Source organism: Cylas formicarius, unplaced genomic scaffold (genome assembly GCF_029955315.1).
Source record: "Cylas formicarius isolate icCylForm1 unplaced genomic scaffold, icCylForm1.1 PGA_scaffold_6__28_contigs__length_40554024, whole genome shotgun sequence".
Classification (NCBI taxonomy): Eukaryota; Metazoa; Arthropoda; class Insecta; order Coleoptera; family Brentidae; genus Cylas; species Cylas formicarius.
Genome location: NW_026844347.1, coordinates 7,144,371 through 7,165,300, shown reverse-complemented (window position 1 = coordinate 7,165,300; position 20,930 = coordinate 7,144,371). Strand labels below are relative to the sequence as shown.

The 20,930-nt window shown below is 33.6% G+C and overlaps 1 protein-coding gene across 2 annotated transcripts in view; it reads right to left on the bottom strand.

Annotated features, from left to right (window-relative positions):
* The window catches only part of LOC132703606 (uncharacterized), a 43,850-nt gene extending 31,551 nt beyond the window's left edge, over window positions 1–12,299 (bottom strand). For both annotated transcript variants that reach the window (XM_060672960.1, XM_060672961.1), the window contains exons 1-2: window positions 12,173–12,299; window positions 749–856 (exon numbers count right to left, since the gene is read on the bottom strand). In XM_060672960.1, coding sequence (XP_060528943.1) covers window positions 749–856; window positions 12,173–12,260 — 196 coding nt within the window. In that variant the 5' untranslated portion in view covers window positions 12,261–12,299. The remainder of the gene's footprint in view (window positions 1–748; window positions 857–12,172) is intronic.
* Window positions 12,300–20,930: the final 8,631 nt, after the last annotated feature.

Below are 20,930 nucleotides of genomic sequence, written 5' to 3'. Positions count from 1 at the left end.
TTTTTCCTGGGCAGTCTTACTACAAACAAACATTTAGATATTATTGTCCCTTTGACCCTTGTCGCATCGTAGTAATTTTAAGAATAATAGACAGCGGGTAATATTGTGCCTACATATTTCGTAAAGTATTGCTGTGAAAACTTGACCTAAAATATTTTGACGAAATATTCTACATTATAATAATTCTCTGCGAAAAAATAAAATATATAAATATAAGAAATTTAATATGAATGAACAAAGTTTTTCCGATGTTCTGTAGTTCCATTATTTTTTAATTAATTTTCCAAAGAAACTTCTACAGGCTACTGTAATGCTTTTTACAAAACTTCTGGATTCCTCCTGCGTCGGTTTTTGCTTAGTCGAAATTGCTGACGTTTCGCCAATCATCCTGTTGCCTTCTTCAGAGCTTGACTGAAACTGTTTTAGTAAAGTCAAGGATGATTGGCGAAACGTCAGCAATTTCGACTAAGCAAAAACCGACGGAGGAGGAATCCAGAATTTTTGTAAAAAGTATTTTTGAGTTGTCTAAAAAATGCTATACGACATTTAATATTAATTTCTCAATTAGAATCAGTGTTAGCATTTTTTCGCATTATCATACCCTAAATTCACTAAGTGAATTTCAGAGTAATACAATTTGTTACCGCAAGCCTTTACGACGAATAGAGCTAAATTACTCTGTATTCTTATCTAGCCACCCCTGATTTTGATTCTGGAAAAGTGGTTTTCCAATTGTCGTCAAATTTACCTTCGAATAAAAAAAGTTGCGTGAAATATACGACGATGGACGCGTTCTGAGTAGAAGCGTTGCTAGCGTCGATAACCCACTGACATTTCTTCGGTACTTCGAACGGTCCTGCAAAAAATATACACTTACATTTGTAATCACTAGTATGAAATAATAAAAAACTTATAATATCTAGCAGGTTGATTATTCATTTGTTTTAAAATATTTTGATGTTTATTTAACAATTATACAAGGCAGGCAAAGTTGACGTAAGAGTCGGGCACGTTTTATCAGCTGCACTCCAATAAACTCTTAGAAGTAAAGTTTGCCATATATCGGCCATGTGGGATAAGAATGCCATAGTAACTAATTACCGCTATGCATTCCAAATTCATATAGGCCAGACTTAAATACGATCGAACCCATGAGCAATTAGCTTCAACGCTCATATGGCGAAGAAAACCCTTTCCAAGTCAATAGAGCAGCCTCAACTATATCTAAGCTCAAATTAGTAGCTTGGCAATAAGCACTAACTATGCATCTATTTTAATCAAAACGTGCGTATTTGAAATCCCAGTAGCAGTAGAAAGTACCCATCAAAAACTGGCGGTATCATGTAGCAACGGTAAACGGCACACTGGAAATTTTCGCTGAATGGCATTAAATATCTGTTTTACAAATCAACGTGAGCGAATGTTTTACTTCCATTTAGAACTTACTTTTGAAAACGTATGTGTATCCTGAAAATTGATTTTGACAATACCGCAATGCTTTGAAAAATGAAAGACATCAATTTTGAATAACTAATTAGTGCCCTTTGAAAAACATGTAGTAGGTTGGTAACCCTAGTCAAATGCGTTCTCATTTTATTTTTGTTAGCCGAGGTTTCTCGATTAAAGAAGAGTTAGGTATGGCATATTCAGAGAACAGTCATGCTATTTACATTGAATCACCTGAAGAAGGAAGACGCCGCACATGAAGATAATGGGGGTCTTTCGGGTCGCCAATTGCGAGCAAATATTTTCCAGCAAGCAGCTTCAGGGTTATAACAGCCCACTTCCAGTATGTCTGACACAAAAAACATCACAAGCAAAGAGAGAGGACATACAAAGGAACCATTGAAAGAGACACAACAGGTATTATTGTTCCAACCTGTTATGGTATTTCACCGTTATTTCAGGCAAAAGGGCTAGTTCTGTCCAAATAAAATTACTATGGTACTTCGTCCATTTTGATTAGAAGATGCGTTTGTTGTTTTGATGCCATGGCAATGAACGCCTGCCAAATGTACGGAAAGTTTGGTCGCAATTAGAAATTCGAAGGGAAAATTACAACGTGCTACTTACAAACAAGAATTGTCTACCGTTAATATATGGGATTGTGGATGTTCATACCATAATACATATACATCGATATATGTTAAACACAAAATGAAATTTTTAAAAAGTGTTTTTCCTACCATCTATTACAACAAATAAATATAAAATAAATGATTTACTATATTCATTAGTTATCCTTGCTGATGTTTCTCCAATCATCCGGTTGGCGTCATCACAGCTTAACTGAAACTAGTTTGCATTTTACTCTGCATATGGTTTGGAAGGGCGGAGTTAAAGGGGGTCATGAACATGATGATTGATTCCAATATTGGCAATGTTAAAAAAGATAGTTTCGAGGCACTGTGAACACGAGCCTTGATAGCCCATAATTTTTGGACTGGATAGTAATATGAATGTAATATAGAAATCTTTAACGAACCAAACAATCTTAACGGCGACTCAGGTTTTTACCAATATGGAAATCAGTCATTCGAGACAATGTTCACGCCCTTCCTTTAACTCCGCCCCATCAAATAGTATATTAACAGGTATAAAGTAGAATGTATACCAGTTTCAATTAGCATTGAATCAAATCAACCGGATGATTTTTTTGGATATTCGTTCATTCAAGTTCGTAACAAAATATCTTACTCATCTCTTCCTTTCTTAGCATTTTTCGTTCCTTTGTTTTCTCCCTATTTCTAGTTCTTGTGTCTCTTGTGGTGAGAAATGCAAGTAAATTTTTTAGGCTTAGTTGACTTCAAGAGCACCTTCTCTTGGAAGGAAGCTGCGCAAGGACCCATTATCCTTTCTTATTCATTATTTTTTAAATATTTGTCACAATATCTTGCTTTTTTTTCAAGTTTTTCTTGTCATAAAGAACTTAGTGTTATTCACTTAAATTTTGTACAATAAACTCTTCTTGGTTGTACATGGTGTTCAACAAATTGAATAATGGGAATTTAATGTCACAAAAGGAAATCATAAAAATTAAATTAAAAATATTCGACGATTTTGTCTACGAGTGTCTTAAGAATATATAAAATTTGCATAAGAAGTAATGTTTCGACGTAGCGAGATTATTTCGTTTTCCATTTGAGACGGAACTGCAAATAATAAGTGCTTTTATATGCTGGAATATACGCTTATATCTGCGCGATAGGTACACCAACTGAATTGAGAAAATATAAGTTCCATCAGAATGCTAATATCAATTTAACAGTTTCGAGAGATGCGGAGATACTGGCAAAATATTTGACGAATTTCCCGTCTCCCTGCAGGGTATTTGATACAGTCGATCAATCCATTTATCCTATTGGCTAGGAACTCTGCGATTTTTTAAAAAATAATTCTAAACAAAAAATCACCTTATAAGTAATATTTAATTTAAAAAAAAAATTCTTTTTTTTCTTCAAAAAAACTTCAATGAGCTACTGTAATATTATTTCCACATTATCATTTGGAATATAAGTTCCATCGGAATGCTAATATCAATATAACAGTTTCGAGAGATGCGGAGATACTGGCAAAATATTTGACGAATTTCCCGTCTCCCTGCAGGGTATTTGATACAGTCGATCAATCCATTTATCCTATTGGCTAGGAACTCTGCGATTTTTTAAAAAATAATTCTAAACAAAAATAACCTTATAAGTAATATTTAATTTAAAAAAATACTTTTTTTCTTCAAAAAAACTTCAATGAGCTACTGTAATATTATTTCCACATTATCATTTGGAAAAAATAGTTTTGATCGTTTTTATTAAAAAACCCAGCTTAATTTTTCCTAGAAACTTCCTCAGGCTACTGTAATACATACTATTTAAAAATCTTCTGAATTCTTCCTGCGTCAGAATTAATGTCGAAATGTCAGAGTCAGTTCAAAAACAACCAACGAAGGAGGAATCCATAAGATTTGCAAATAGTATTACAGTGGCCTTGTGGAATTTTTTTTGAAAAATTATCAAACCTTCATGGAGAGGACTTCAAAGGCGACAACAGAAAGTTAGATCACCGACTTAAACTGGTGTGAAACTGTACACTAAATGTTTTTGTTGCATTTTAGAAAACGGTATACATAATTTTAGTAGTAATTTTGAAGTAGATAAAGGAAATGGTGCGTCATCTATAGAATACAACCTGAAATCTGCTACTAGATTTTCTTCTAGTGAAAAAAATCATTTAACCCTCATACTCTAAAATTCCTAGTTTCTGTGAATTCCCTACGATTCATAAACTGGTGCTCAAGGGGAAATTGTTACATTGGATCCAGCCCCATACACCTTCCATCTGAAACTAAAATTATTGAACCTCTATGTTGACGATACTGTTGCTTTTTGACATCATACTGATTTAATTTTTACTACTGAATTGGAAATTGATAATAATCACCCATTTTTGGACTTAACATTGGGTTATTCAGTTTCCATAAAGGGTAGACTTTCTAGGTTAATGGTCCAAAACTCATCGGTTGTCCACTCTTTTGTTTGCGGAATCGTACAACTATCTCACTGATCCCAGAATTAAAAAAACAGTTCTCTCTAATAATTTCCAAATTAGCGATATTCAGCATTTTCCCACAAAATACACTTCACCACAATCTCCAAAAGTGTGGTCCTCCCGATAGTATGTATTTATGATTTTTTAAAGAATATTTATTCAATTTTTCTGCAAAAACATTATAATTTAAAATGAATGATAATTAAAATTAAATAGCAACAAACACATTTAACTTAACATTAACAGTTGAACTGTATCGCTACATATGACTTGCCTTAGGTGCATGCTTCTTTTATTATAGATTTTTTCTTTAAAATTATTAAACTAATAATAATAGACACCGCAAGAAGAGATGACCTTTCGTATCACTCTTTTAGAGGATGGGATCCAATATCTTTGGCTAAGTAAATATTGCGTAGTTTGTAGCCCAACTTGTAAGTACTTAACATGTGTATGCTCCACAATCAGACGAGTCAGCCTATGATCACTTGGAAGTAAACACTGGTGTTTATTACTATATGGAATAGAAGAGTGATGTAAACGTCCGCCCACCCTGAGAATACCATCTTGGTCAAGAAAGGGAGTGAGCTTGCGAAAATATTTCGGGAAGGACTTCAAATTATACGAGTCTTTTTTACAGAGTGCAGTTATTTCCTTGTTATAATAAAATCTTTGAATTTGCTTGATTAAAATTAAGAGGGCTTGGTCGAGTTCAGATAGAGAAAAACATTCATTTAGCAACAGCGTTGGATTTTTAGTCTTTGAGATGAAGCGCATTATGTAAGCGAAAATGCGATTCAATTTTGATAAAGATGAGAACCGGTCTATTAGGTTATCCCAGCAACATCTCTCTGTAGTCGAAATAGTAAGAGTCGTCTTTCGTCTTTCTAATGTCACTTCGTTGATCTTTAGAGACTCGTTTGACCAAGGGTCACAATGGGAAGTTAGGAATGATGGCCCCGCCCACTATTTTTCTAAGTGGAGTAATTCGCAGGGTACAATGCCGCGGGTAGCACAGTCAGCAGGATTTTCTTGTGTAGACACATGAGACCATTGACTAGGAGATACCTTTTCCTGAATATGGGTAACCCTGTTGCTAACAAATGTTGCCCACTTATGGGGTGAAGATTGAATCCACGAAAGCGTAACAGTTGAATCAGACCATGCGAAGACTGAGCTGATGGGTAACATATTTCGATACGACTGCATCACAATTTCGATCAAATCTGCTAAGAGTACAGCCGAGCATAGCTCTAAACGAGGAATTGAAATTTTCTTGAGTGGGGCTATTCTTGTTTTGGTACACAAGAAGAAAGTTTTTGCTTGGTTACCTAGCACCGCTCGTACATAAATTACAGCGGCGTAGGCACTTTCAGAACTATCACAGAATCCATGTAATTCGCAGAATTTCACGTCATCGAAGGTAACCTTTCGAGGAATAGATAAAGAGGACAAGAGTGGCAGATTCTCCTTGTATAAGGTCCAAGCGGACGACACCGACTCTGGAGCCAGTTCGTCCCATTCTATTCCAGAAGATCATAGTTTTTGAATTAGTAATTTGATAAAGACAGTAACGGGAGCTAAGAACCCGAGAGGATCGAATATTCGTGCCAAATCGGACAGTAAGTTACGTTTAGTACATGCATGCTGTCTGGGATCAATTTTATAAGTGAATGTATCTGAGGTGGGACACCATTGCAGACCCAAAATTTTAATAGTTTGATCACTTTCTTTTTCTAGCGAAACCGGAACTTGGGAAAGCGATTTATCTAAATTGGAAATAAGAAGGGGATTCATACTACCCCATTTCCGGAGTTGAAAACCCCCTAAGGCAAGGAGATCGATCAATTCCTTTTGAAGGCTCAAAGCTGATTCGGCAGAATCAGCACCTGACAATATGTCATCAAAATAAACGTTGGTTTTTATAACCTTTGAAGCTCGAGGAAATTGATCTTCGTGGTCCTGAGCCAATTGGATTAAAGTTCTAATGGCATGAAAGGGGGAGGAAGAGATTCCGTAAGTGACAGTATTAAGCCTATAATCTTGAATAGGATCGTCTTTGGAGAATCTGAAGACAATTCGCTGATAATCTCTGTGAGGTTCCGACATCAGTATCTGCCTAAACATCTGTTTTATATCGGCCGTAATAACGACAGAGTGAGTGCGAAATTGGAGGAGTAGAGAGAATATATCTTGTTGAAGTTTGGGTCCAACTAGCAAACAGTCGTTAAGAGATAAGTTATTAGTCACCTTTGCCGAAGCGTCAAAGACAACGCGAAGTTTAGTAGTTACACTTTCAGGTCTAAGTATACAATGGTGAGGTATATAGTATTGATGATTAGTATGTGGCAAAGGTTTAACAAGTTCCATATGACCGGAATACAAATAATCTTGCATGAATAGGTTATATTCTTTGCGGAGTTCTGGATTATGCAAGAGTCGTCGTTCAAGTGAATAAAACCTACGTAAGGCAATGTCTCTTGAATGATCGAATACCGGTAGAGAAGAGAATTTAAACGGGAGATGAAGAATGTATCGACCAGTATTATCTCGAGAGTAAGTTTCAACGAAGATTTTTTCTGCAGCCAGATCTTCACGGGAGTGGGCGTTTATTTGAGGAATCTGTTCGAGATGCCAGAATTTATTAACAACCTCTTCGAGTGAAAGTGTAGAGGTGCAACAAAGGGTATTGTTTGAGAGAGTTGGTGGTGATGTTGGTACTCGACCTGTAATAATCCAACCCAGATGTGTATTAATAGCCACAGGTTCATTGATAGAGTGAGAAATAGACCCTTCCTTAAAGAGAAATCCAAATGCATCGCAACCAAGAAGCATGTCAACGGAACTTGAAATATTAAATTTATCATCGGCAAGGTCTAAGTGGGAAAATTTACTAAAGCTAACATCCGGTAAATCAGAGCTGGGCATGTTATCACAAAGTTTTTGATCTTTACCAACTTATATCTGTTAGCAGAATCCTTTTCTAAAAACTCTGGGCAACTATAAATTAAATGGCCTCGTTTATGACAAACTGGACAATTGGAGGAGTCAGAATTTAAAAGAAAGGTTCTTTTCTGAGATTTAGAGGGTTTTTCCTTTTCCGTTATCTTGGAATCAGAAGAGTGGGAGACAGTATCTAGAGCAACGCATTGTTTTTTGAGAAAGTTTAACAAAACTTCAAAATGTTTGTTTTTGTAGTTAATATCATCTAAAGAGTTTCCGCATTCCAGCTCAAATCGAGTTGCAGTGCTTGAATCTAAACGATCGAATAGCATGTAAAAGAGAACAAAGTCCCACTGTTTAGTAGGATGACCTAAGTAGTCGAGGGCTGATAAATGTTCGGAAAATTTATCTAATAATGACTGCAGGGCCTTCACGTCCGTTTCACTCTGGAGGGGTTTTATTTTTTCTATTTCACGCCAATGACTGACAGAAATCAAGCGAGAGTTCTCATAGCGCTCAGTCAATGTCTTATAAGCAATGATATAGTTACCTTCAGTTAAAGGATTGCACTGTACAATGCTCAATGGGGGCCCTTCTAAGGAATTTATGAGGTATGTAAACTTTTCAACATTTGAAAGAGTTAAGTTATTGTGAATCATAGAATTAAAAAGGTCGATGAATGTCTTCCAATTGCGCAATGAACCATCAAATTTTTTCAATTCTAATTTAGGCAGCTTGATGTGACTTGGAGTACTGGGGTTAATTTTAGTACCATCAAACAATTGGGAATAAGTAGCGGCAATCTTGTAATATGTGTCGTCAAAAACTTTCCTAATATGTCTCTGTTCGTCCAGGTCACTATCGTCAACCGTTGCCAAAATATTTAAAATAGCTGCATGTTGGGTTTCAAAGTCCGTAAGAATAGCTGGTAAATGCATATAACGAACCTTGAACTCCATGTGAATTGCATTATCTGTTAAAGCTCGAGTAGCCACTGCGAACATTTCGTTCAAACGACTAGAAGCATTATCTCTTTGAGCTATCAAACCTTTAACTTTTTTATCGCTCATTTTTTGTTTTTAAGCAAAGGAATAAATGTGAAGGAAAAATTGATTATATCAATTACGGTCAGCTAATTGAGCCAAAATACAACAAGCTGAACTCTACAATTTCCTATAATGATCACAATAATAATAATCAATAAATAAATAAATTTAAAATATTTTAGTTAGTAGTGGACAATAGGCACTCCTATATAAATGCTTGCAAACACCGGCGAGACGGGGGTGACGGGGGGAGAGAGCGAGAGTAGAGTGGCGTGTAAATTTTTTGATTAACGAGCTAATATTTAAATTAGAGTATTTGAGAGAATATTTAAAGAATGCGATAATTAAATGCTAAACAAAAAATATACAACGCCGAAATAATAATCTTCCTTATGCGACAAAAAATTTTTGAAAATACCAATATATTTTTTGCGAGTACGCAGTGCCCAGCGGTCTAGGCCTACGATGGTACGTCCAGGTGGGCCTACTATGCGTGTTCGTTACAACTTTACATATTTATTTTAATTTCCAAAAACGGATAAAAACACAAAATATATTTATACATGATTTAAAAAAATGAGAAAAAATATGTTATTGTTAGCTCGAAAGCAAATTAGAATTCACCGATCCTTCTCCGATTTTGTCATTGCCACGAGCGAGTATATGTATATGTCGCCGTTGTGATATTTCCAAGACTTTTAATTTTAATTTTCTTTAACTAAAACAAATATCTACTCAAGAATCAAAGCTGGTTTTGCTTCCATTTCCCTATATTTATCGCATTCGAAATAAAATCTATTTTCTGCCCTTTTTAAGCGCTTTTTAATATAATCTTAAGTTGTCGTTCCTTAACGGGAAATCGATTTTCTTCAGGCGGGTCGCGAAAAGGCTTAGACATTTTATCCCGGCATGGGATTCTGAATAAAAGAAAAATTGAAATGAGGCTATATGAGTTATAAATCATTATTGTGCTGCAGAACTTAGTGGTCTTAGCCGGATTCGATAGGAGTAGTATTGTATTTACCTATGATGATTGTAACGAATTCCGAGAGTGGTAGATAGACGGACAGGTAATTGACCTACCTTAGTGTTTTCAAAATTTATTAATTGATTGATTATAAAAAAATCATAGAGATGATTGAGATACTATTTTAAGATCAAGTAAATAAAAACTTATTATCTGTTCATTTTCGTCATCATGTTTCGAGTAGCCAGTCGTTGGGGTCCACAGAAATAATAAGGGGATCTATAGTGTTTTGCAGCATGTTTATTTACCAAACTCGTTTTTCCATTATGTACAGATTAATGTGACTCAAGTTTAGGGAGGATTCGAGGTGTATAGGTCTTAGAAACTAAAATACTTTACGATATAAACTTGAAGTTGTCCACCCTGTTTGCAATAGCAGGGATCATTGTCATTGCAAATTAACATTTTATTATTCTCTCGCATTAAGAAACTAGGTATAGTTTAACATATTCCCAAAAACAGATTTTGAATTTACAGCTATTATGAGTAGAAAAGTCTAACATTTTATTAATTAATTAATCGATTTTGAATGCCAGTTGTTTCAATTTATTTTTTAAGTAGAGAGAAACTGTCAATTTCACAATTGGACTAGCATTGAAGAACAATAAAAGGTGGATCTAATTTTTAAAAATTCTAAGCTCGCATAAACTATAACGATGCTTTGTACTCGGTGTATCGGTAAGAACATCGAGGTAAAGTATAAATTAACAAAGAATTAAGTAAATGGAACAGAAATTATTTTAGAGTTTTGAAAATGACTGCCAGGGAGCGCAAGTGCAATCCTGATTTTTAATATTCGGTTTTTACAAAGTTTTCTAACTTTAGCCATAGTGAGAGTGCTGTGACAAATTTAAATATTTCTTGTTTCAACCGTTAGCATCGGAATATACCAGGTGTTTTGGCGGAGTTGTGCCAAACTTGGTGGGTGCATAGAGAGAATATTTTTTTTTATTTTCATTTTTCTAAATCTTTAGTATTGTTGATCATCATAAGAATATCAGCATTTTTTTGAGTAATATATCAAACTATGCAGTAATATTAAGTGTATAACTCTATACCTTATTTTTTCAAATGTAAGTGTAGTTAAACAACGAATGTGTTGAATGTATTATCTTAAAAGCACTCTGTCCACAGCCTATTAATTCGGTGGTGTTTGTGATGACTTATTAGGGCAAGACATAGATGAAAATATATTTTTTTGTAATAATTTTTTGAAAATATTAGAAAAACGATGATATAAAAATTGTTTATTTATCTTTGTTTGAAGAAATGGAGAAAAATGCTGCATATTTCAATACACTGTTGACTACTTAGTCAGTTAGTCTTCAACAGTTGATTAGCTTTGGTTTGTTATGTAACCCAAATTTTCAAAAAATATTGAAATAAAGAAATAGGTGATGATAATAGAGAAACGGGAACGAACAAGGATATCAAAACGTATTAAAGATAAATAACAAAATTTTATTTCTAAATTAAATATCATTAGCATCCGAAATTATAAATTAGCGTTTTGTTTATTGTGTATCTTACTATATATTGACACACCTAATGGCATATCGTTGCATTTTTATTCAGCCTAGGAAAAGCACCCTTTTAACAAGGAAACTACGAACCATAGAAAAAAAGTTAAATATAAAATCTGCATAGTCCCATCTAGATTTTTTAATTATTAATTGTGCATTTCTACAAGCCGTTTTCATTCATCTGGTGTAAGAACGACCTTTCTTATTTTAAATTTAACATCCTGTATATTATTGCATTTTTTGATTCCCCGGAAAATTATTCATGTATAATATCCTATGCCTAAGTAAATATAATTAATAATTTTTCCGATAAGGGAGCCTTAATTATCTAATTTTGGAAAAGGGCCTATTGTTGTTGTGACTGGATATTTTCTATGCAAATTAATAGAGGGTGAGCAAAAATGAAGTACAAAAATTAGATTACAAAAAACGTAAAAATCTTGTTTTTTCCCTAGTTTTATCACTTTATCGGATTTGGAATTAAAAGCAAAGGTGGCTATGTATAAGGTTGTCGATTGTGGAAATTTATAGTTTCCGAAATAATTGACAATTAACATTTTTCTATCGTAATAATATTTTAATATGGTTGTTAAATTTTATAAAATACCATCTATTAGTTTGACGCTAATTATCTATCATTGATTAGTTTTGTTATTTAATTAATCTGATGTTTCCCATTCAAACCTGAATGTATTCAGAAAATGAATAATTGTTATATTGAAAACAACAAAAGTATGATTTTAGCGCCGAATAAATATATCAAGAATTTTATCATCAAAAATGTAATATCATAGAGGGTGTTACATTTAAAACTACGAAATCTCGTATTTACCCCAAATGAACAGAACAACCACATTATGCATTTTTTTTATTATCGTAGTTCGTATTTTTGGGGATAGGAAATCTTATTTCGAACATCTAGTACAGTACTAACCCTAACTATGTTAGAAAATTCTAGGGACGTCCGTTTCCCTACCATCATACGTCATTGCCCTTACTAGGACAGGCTGGTCGCACTCATTAAGATGAGGTTCCTTTTAGAGGTAGGGGCAAATTAAAACTAAACGTATTAGTTTCGCTAAAAGTACCTGGAAAATTTGGGCTGGTGAGTATTCCCCTGCTGGTTGTTAATATCCCACCGCAGTTCCGTTTTTCCGCTTCGCTGGAAATTTCCATACAAATAGAAACAAGTAGAACGGAGTAAAGTTGTTTTCTGTTTATAACCGAACACATTTCGGCTAAGTGCTATTTCCTCGAAGGGACCTGCAAGGAGAGCCGTTATCGTGAGACTTATCTTAGACAATGGACGTAACATTACGGACAAGAAGTTCCTTTTGCCAATTAAAACATACAATATCCTAAACGAAGGATACCGCCAAGAAAGCTATATCCAATCTGCCCTTTGCGCTATTTATTTATTTATTTATTTTTTTAAAACCTTATAACTATAACCTATAACTTTTTAGATTGAATTGGTTTATATTTCATCTTTTCAATTATATAAATGTAAAATATTGGATAATATAAGAATTATCCGGCTAATATTATATTTATCCAAAGAGAATGGAAAAGGCCATAAAACGTAAAGTGTCAATTGTATTTTTCGGGAGTAAACCGGTTAAAACTAGAATTTTCAAAGGGTGCGATAAAACAATTCGTTCGTTTGCTGGAGGTGAAAAAATGACTACTGATTTAAAGGCACCTTGGTTGTTTCAAAGGGCGATTTAACGAAATGCTCTATGATTGCATGAATTCTGCGCAACGTATTTTCAAACAATTCAACTAAATATCTTTTTCTACTTCCATCCGTAAAATACCTAATTACTCACCGATCTAGCGTGCGTGAGTTTCACGACCCACGGATCCACGGATCCGATTTGGGAGCAATGGGCTATTTTTGGAGATTATACCGCACGGCTTGAATTTTGACAATTGTCAATTCTGACGGCAATGTCAGCGAATCTATTCGTGTTGGTTTGCAAAAATGTACCCAAAAACTAACGGTCGTAGAGAAAGTATACTATTCTACACAGTTGGTAAACTTTTTAAGTCAGTCGTTTATTAGACACAATTGCCGTTTACCACACTTGGTTGCATAATATTCTAATTTTATATATATATATATATATATATATATATATATATATATATATATATATATATATATATATATATATATATATATATATATATATATATATATATATATATATATATATATTTTTTTTTTTTTTCACGTATTGATTCACGGATGGAAAAATGTGATGACACTATATTCCGGGATATCATCCGTTCGCTCTTTGAACTCCGACTGGAATCTTGCATCCGACTGGAATCCTGCAGACGTTTCGCCAAAATCTCACTTGGCATCTTCAATGCTCGCGCTCCGAAAACACTTCGAACACTGAGTGTTCCAAGATTCCAGTCGGAGTTCAACGAGCGAACGGATGATATCCCGGAATATAGTGTCATAACATTTTTCCATCCGTGAATCAATACGTGAGAATATATATATATATATATATATATATATATATATATATATATATATATATATATATATATATATATATATATATATATATATATATATATATATATATATATATATATATATATATATATATATATATTTATATATATTATATTTCGTCGGTAAGAAGACATTCCTGCTGCTAGAAACAGCATTTCATTAAAGAAGAAGCGTTTATCTCTCGATGACAAGTCAGACTAACTGTAAGAATAGTCTCCACTTAATAGAGGACAGGATAGTACTGTAAATGAGTGTGACATGGACTTAAACCCTTTTTCTTAAAATAACGCTCTTATGGTTTTGAATTATTGAGTTTTACGGTTGTCATGATGATGCTAACTGAACTGAAATATTTGTAGAGCTTTTTGCAAAGAAGTGTAATGTAATATATGTACACCGTATAGGGTAGGTAGAAATAAGGTTCCCTACCCTCTTAACCCACAGACTACAAACGATAGAAAAATAAGTTTAATAGAAAAATTGGAGAATTTCATTTAGATTTTTTATTTTTTACTTTTTCATATCTACGTACATACCAACTCTCTTATTTTAAAAATAATACCTTGTATATTATTGCGATTTTTGTATTCACCGGAATTTTTTTTATGTATTTCTTGTAATATGTTCTACACCGCCTACCTATCTTCAACAATATATGACAATAGTCCCCATTGCAACAATGAAAATTCATCCAAAATTAAATAGTGAAAGCTCCCTTATAAAAAAAAATTGTTAAATATTTATTTTTGACATAGAGTTTAAGATTTGTCTAAAACCCTTAGGACTTAGCTATAGGTTATTTATACAAGAAATAAAATAAATACAAAGGGGTCTATTTAAAATGAGGAAGCTGGTGCTTGACGGTACACCCCTTAGACATAAAAAATAAAAAATAAAAAATGTAGATTTAGACTCTTTTTTTCTATCGTTCGTAGTTTTTGAGTTTAAGTTGAAATATTAGGTATTAATAAATGATTTTGATATAACCTAAGCATTTTACTTTTTGAATTTTAGTATTCAATTCTTTTGAGCACTAGTTAAGTGTAAAAATATTTAAAATTTTATTTTTATGTTATTATTTATAATTACTTAATTTAATTAATTAATCTTTAAAATGCATTTTGCCATCGGACAGCACACACGAAATATGAATATAATTTTCGTAGAAATTGAAAATTGTATTTATCTATGGATATAAAATGTGAAAAAGTATAGAGAAAGACAAAACCGTGTGGGATAATGCTAGCTGCAACTAAATTTTATAGTCAGTCCCTTTTGCTCTTCCTCTTAGAGCAACGTTTTTTTTTTAGAATTTAAATTAGAAAGAAGTTGCAGGAACGACGAAAGAGATATAAAGCTAGAGTAGAGCGGATTGGTTTGCTTTAAAGCAAGCGGTTCCTCGAAAATTTGCAATTTTCGGCTATTCGCTACGCCATTTCCTAATTTGTATTGGAAATTCTGGAGAAGTGAATCGAATATTTAAAGGATGGGTAAATTTTGTGATGAGAATTTTGGGTCCCTACTAGTTAAAGGAGATATTGTGAAACACTTAGAAGGAAATGTATTTTCTTTACTAAAAATAGCTTGTAACTTGTAACTTCTGGGTTCTTCCGACGTAGGAGGAATACAGAAGTTTTGTAAATATGTGGAAATTTGTGGAAATTTCTTTCAAAAATTAGACGAAATTATCGGCCAGCGAGAACAATGTGTCGAAGGGAAAACAGGAATATCTATTATCCGAACTAGACTTGGGTAAATGAAGGGTATACCGTTTGTAAAATAAGACAGGATTAAATTTTAAAAATCGAGAGACAAGCCTTCATGGAAGGATGGTCCGCTCTAAGAAAGGCACGCTCGGAAATGTAAATTGTGAAATATGGAGTAAGTGCGTGTCATTAAAACACAAGAAAAGATATGAGAAGCTGGTAACATATACTGTAAAGCCCCTTATATTTCTTTTGTATCCGACAAATATAGTCCATCGGACTTCTCGGAACATGATTACTAAATTTTAAAAACGAATAGCACGTTTTTTATAAATAGTAATATTTATTAAAATGTATCTAATTTTATATTATTTTTAATTCAAATATATATTTTTATTTACGACCAAACTCGTCTTTCTTAGTGAGACCCTAATTTAGAACAATTGGAGGTGTGTCGGTCTTAATTGAAATACGGTAATTATCGGAAACAATTTATCTGAACTTTATAACTTTTAAATTGTCCATCTTAATTTCCATTTTAATACTCTCTGGCATTAAGAAACTAGCTATAGTTAGGCGAAAAGTTTACTATGGTCGTACAGTTTTCTCAAATAGTACAATTGGTGGGAAAAAACACTTTTAAATTTAAAACCCCCAAGGTTTTGGCAAAAACCCGTTCAAAAATAAACTAGCCGAAAGAAGAAAAACCAGATCAGTAAATACATTTTTATAAAAATAAAATATTACATACGAAGCTTTGCTTTGGATATAAAAATTCCAATGCATTGACCAAGTAGATTTTAAAAATTGATGGATAAAGCTGTTACACAGGACGATTCACAACAAATGGGAAACTGAAGGCGGTAATACCTTGTTTAAAATGAACGATAGTTTGTTATATAAACGTTGGGTCAAAAGCCAACTATTAGGGAGATATTGGGCTATAATTATTTTTTTAATATTTACTTTCTGCATATTTTTAGTTCGTTTTTCTAAATAAAGAAGGGGGTTGAATTAGACGATCCCTATCATTATTCTTCTTAACTGAATTGAAGGAAAAACTTGCGCAATGATGTAAAAAAAATCTCTATTTTATGTTTTATTTAGAACCATTAGTCTCCTACAACTTTTTCATAATGCATAAGGAGATAAAAAAAAATTATTTTATATTATACAATAAATAAAAAAAATTAGTGCACTAGAAGTGACAGTGTTGCACTTCTTAAAGCTTTTCTTATTATTGCTTTATTTGATGTTACTCGGTTATTTTAATTACAAACTACAACTAATTAAATTAAAAAAATATATTGCCTAATCATTCAATTGTTCAATAAGAGTTTTAATTCAATTATGGTGAATTACTAATGCAAAAATATCAGATATGCATGCACAAGCATATCCTAATAGGGGAGCTCCATGTAACAAATTGTTTACCATACTTCATCAATGGCAACATGAATCGAAATATTATTTTTGATACCGGCCGACATCGCGAAATTCGAATAATCTCATTAGAAGTTTCTATGCTAAATATTATGAAGGAGACAAGTGCCCGGAAAATTGCATGGAAGATATTAAATGTCTAGTGTTGAGTTTGGTCAATTGAATGTCATTTGACCACTTGTTCAAAAAGTGTTTTAAATGGCATTTTGCAAATGTAGAGTGGTGCCTATTATTTGATAATAAATATGAATTTTATAATAAATTATTATGCGTTTGTGATGTCTAATTTATCTATAATCCTCTTCAAGGAATATCCGAATATAATACTTAGCGGTTCGGTTAATCGAAAGAAAAATATGTGCTCCATTTAGTTCTCATTGTATTTTTAAAATTAATGCGGTCAATTGACACAAAAAAGAGCAGTTAATTCCACAATCCTAGTTATATCCCTACGACGCATAGAGGGTTAAGCTCTTTCACCAAGAAATTTCGAACCGATTTTAACCGATGGGTTCACGGAATGATTATCGTTTTTTGTTCAAAAATTCTCTTTTTAGACGAAGCTCGTTTCTCAAAACTGCAAATGTTTTCAACAGGCTTGTATGGGCTAAAGATAATCCGCATTGGATAACAGAACGTAGACATCAATATTAGTTTACGTTCTTTGCTAGAAAACGTTCTACTACTAGAAGAAACATGCATGATGGTGACATGGAACGCAATTAAAAAAAGCGCATGGTTGGCTTTTGATCCAACGTATATAATAAACTACCCTTTATTTTAAACAAGGAATCACCTCTCATGTTCTTCGCATTTGTTTTGAAAATCCCTGTACATAGAAGCGGATAAGAGCTAAGTGTTTACATTTGATGAAGATATAGTCTCGTCGAAACAGCCGTTAATAAATTATTTTTAAAATGTACCAAATGCAACTGTTTCACATCACCCAACAAAATAATTTTTCTAAGATATATATAAAAATTTTAGGAGACAAATAGGTTTCTGATAAAACCGTCTATCGAAATTAAAAAAAAAGCATACTGTGTGTTCTTATAATAGTCACATATTCGTAATATTTCATTGTTCTAGCTATTTTCATTATTAAGGTAATAAATAACTTAATTTTTACGCCATATTCGTAGCGCAACATTTTCCTTTTTATATAATAAACTACTCTTTATTTTAAATAAGGAATCACCCCTTTATGTTTGGCGGTCGCAGAATGAATAAAAAAATGATGAAAGGAAAATCTGAGCAAATTTGTATTATAATTTAAAACAATAAATATAATAAATAAAAGTCCAAGTTCTTTTAGTTTCAACGCCGATGCACTGTCTTCCATACTCGGATGAAAATTAGTACTTCCGTCAACAGCGCTCGTTTATACCTATGTTTAGATTACGAAAAAACTGATATTATTTTTATGTTTCGTCTTCTTTTCACAATATATCATACTCATACTATATCATAAAGTGCAAGAGAAAACGATTAACATGGTGAACATGCAATGAATAACTCCAACAATCTCTAAGCTTCTAAAGTAAAAATTCAATGGCAACTTCATATTCAACTTACCTGAGTCAAAATTACGTTTCCCAAAAATGCAATATATATTTCCGACTAAGGTAACTTCAATGCAAAGATATAATTTAATTTGTCAGGGTAAAACTTATAGAACGTAGCGTGCGTTTTAAAGAAGCCTTCCAGATTCACTTGAACTCTACTGCGAGCAATGTTGATAGAGACTCCCGAATGGCAACTCTATGTGGCCCGTTTTAATCTGCCGGCGATGGGATGCAGGGAGAGCAGGAAGGGATTTTGGCGTTCCTGCGGCGCAAGAAAAGCGTTTTGCCCGATCGATGCGAATGTTACGCGCGGCACGCTGAATAGTTATTCGCTCAAATTCACCATTTGTTTTATTTAAATCGTAGCATCTAATTTCTCGAAAATCGCGATATCATAAACTATGAGACCTATATCACAACACAAGAAATTTAAACTGACCGACAAGCACAAAAAATTGTCTATAGTGTATCATAATGCCGAAAGGGATATTGTGGTAGAATGGAGCTATGCAAATGCGAAAAAGACACGGCGGAAGTTGTAACACGTTTTACAGGACTTATTTGATTATTTGAACATTTGTAGAACCACATCAAATGTTACGATATACGGAATATTGAATAAAAATGGTCGTTAGTTTCCCAGTATTATGGGGTTATGCTTGAAAGGAACACGCTGAATCTGGCAGAAATTTCAATTTTTCATAGAAAAGGTGCTCTTGTTTAAGCCTTGTTTTTAATTAATTTGGGTTTCAAAGGTTCAAGGTATTTTTATAATTTTTTTGCAAAACAACACGAATACATTCACTCAGTGACGTCTAACATGACTGTCAGAGTTGACAAATGTTAAAATTCAAGCCTAGTATATTATGCAAGAAATGTGGTAAACGGCATTGGAGTCACGAGTTAAATTCGTACGAGCGGAGCGCAGCGGAGCCAGTGGTTAATAAACGAGAGACGTGATGCATACTATACTTTTTCTACGACGGTTAGTTTTTGGATACATTTTTGCAAAACGATAGAACTGACAAACGTTAAAATCCAACATCCGTGTGGTAATATCTCGGACATGTCCGAAGTGACTCGCAGCCGTGACGTGGTAACATTACCCTTTACGGGAGCAATAGGATGTTTTCGGAGATATTATCGTATGGCTTGAATTTTGACGTTTGTCAATTCTTACGGTCATGCCAGAGAACGTATTCGAGTTGTTTTGCAAAAATGTACCCAAAAACTAACGGTCGTAGAAAAAGTATACCAGGCAACGCATTTGGTAAACTTTTTAAGTCAGTCGTTTATTAAACATTCGCTACACTCATGCCAAATTAATTCGTGTCTCAAATGCACATTATACTATTTTCTACTCCCTTCTGCAAAATACTTAATTATACACTGATTTAGCGTGCGAAAAGTGTCACTTTACCATATGAGTTCCATGTCCCACTGATGACAGCCATAGAGATATTTCCGCACGGGTTTGGCAGCAATCAGATGTTTTCTGATCTGGCACGGCTTGAATTTTGACGTATATTAATTTAACGGTCACGTTAGTGAATGTGTTCGTTGTTTTGCCAAAATGTGCCCAAAAACTAACGGTCGTAGAAAATTAGTATATTATGCAACAAGTGTGGAAAACGACATTTGAGTTACCAGTTCATTTGGCACGAACGGAGCGAGTAGTTTAAAAGGTTTACCAAACTTGTTGCATACTATACTTTTTCTACGATGGTTAGTTTTGGTTAGTTTCATTTTTGCAAAACAACACGAATACATTCACTGACATGACCGTCAGAATCGACAAACGTCAAAATTCAAGCCGTCCGGTAAAATCTCCGAAAACATCCGAATGGTTTCAAACCCATGCGGTAATACCTCGAAAATGTCCGAAGTGGCTAGGATAGATAGAACAACGAACTCACTTGGTAAATTGATGCTTCCCGCAAGCGAGATCGGTGTATAATTAGGTATTTTACAGAAGGGAGTAGAAAAAGCATAGTTTGCAACACGTTTGGTAAATTTCTTAAGTCACTCGTTTATTAAACACTCCCAAATGACGTTTACCGCAATTGTTGCATAATATACTGTTGAATGTTAAACAAAACTTTTCTATTGGCTATTTGCGTGTATTTACTGCGGCAAGTCTTGCAAAGAATTGACGTCTTCGGCATATGCCATATCCCTCAAGTAAATTCATTTAAATTCAAAATTACAAAGTCCAGAGGGTTTAATTTTGAAGCTCTGGGTGGTCAAAAAAATTCCCTTTCTTCCACGGTCAATACGCCGATGAGGAAACTGGTCATGTGTTGAAGGAAGTTTAAATAACGAGGTCAATTGTTGATTAATCGTCTTAATTAATCTTGTTAAGAAAATTTGGGATTTCGCTTTGGAAATTGAGTCAATAACTGCTCAAGCCACCATGCCATATTTCCTCCTTTTCGTGTTTTCTTCAAAATAGTCGTCAAAAACGTCTCTATTGATGCCTTCGTGGGAGTATCCCTTATAGCACGACTTAGCAATCATTTTTTCCATGAAGGTTTGGCGAGCCCTAATTAGGATCAAACATAATTATGATCAAAATTGAACGAAAATGGACAGAATTTCC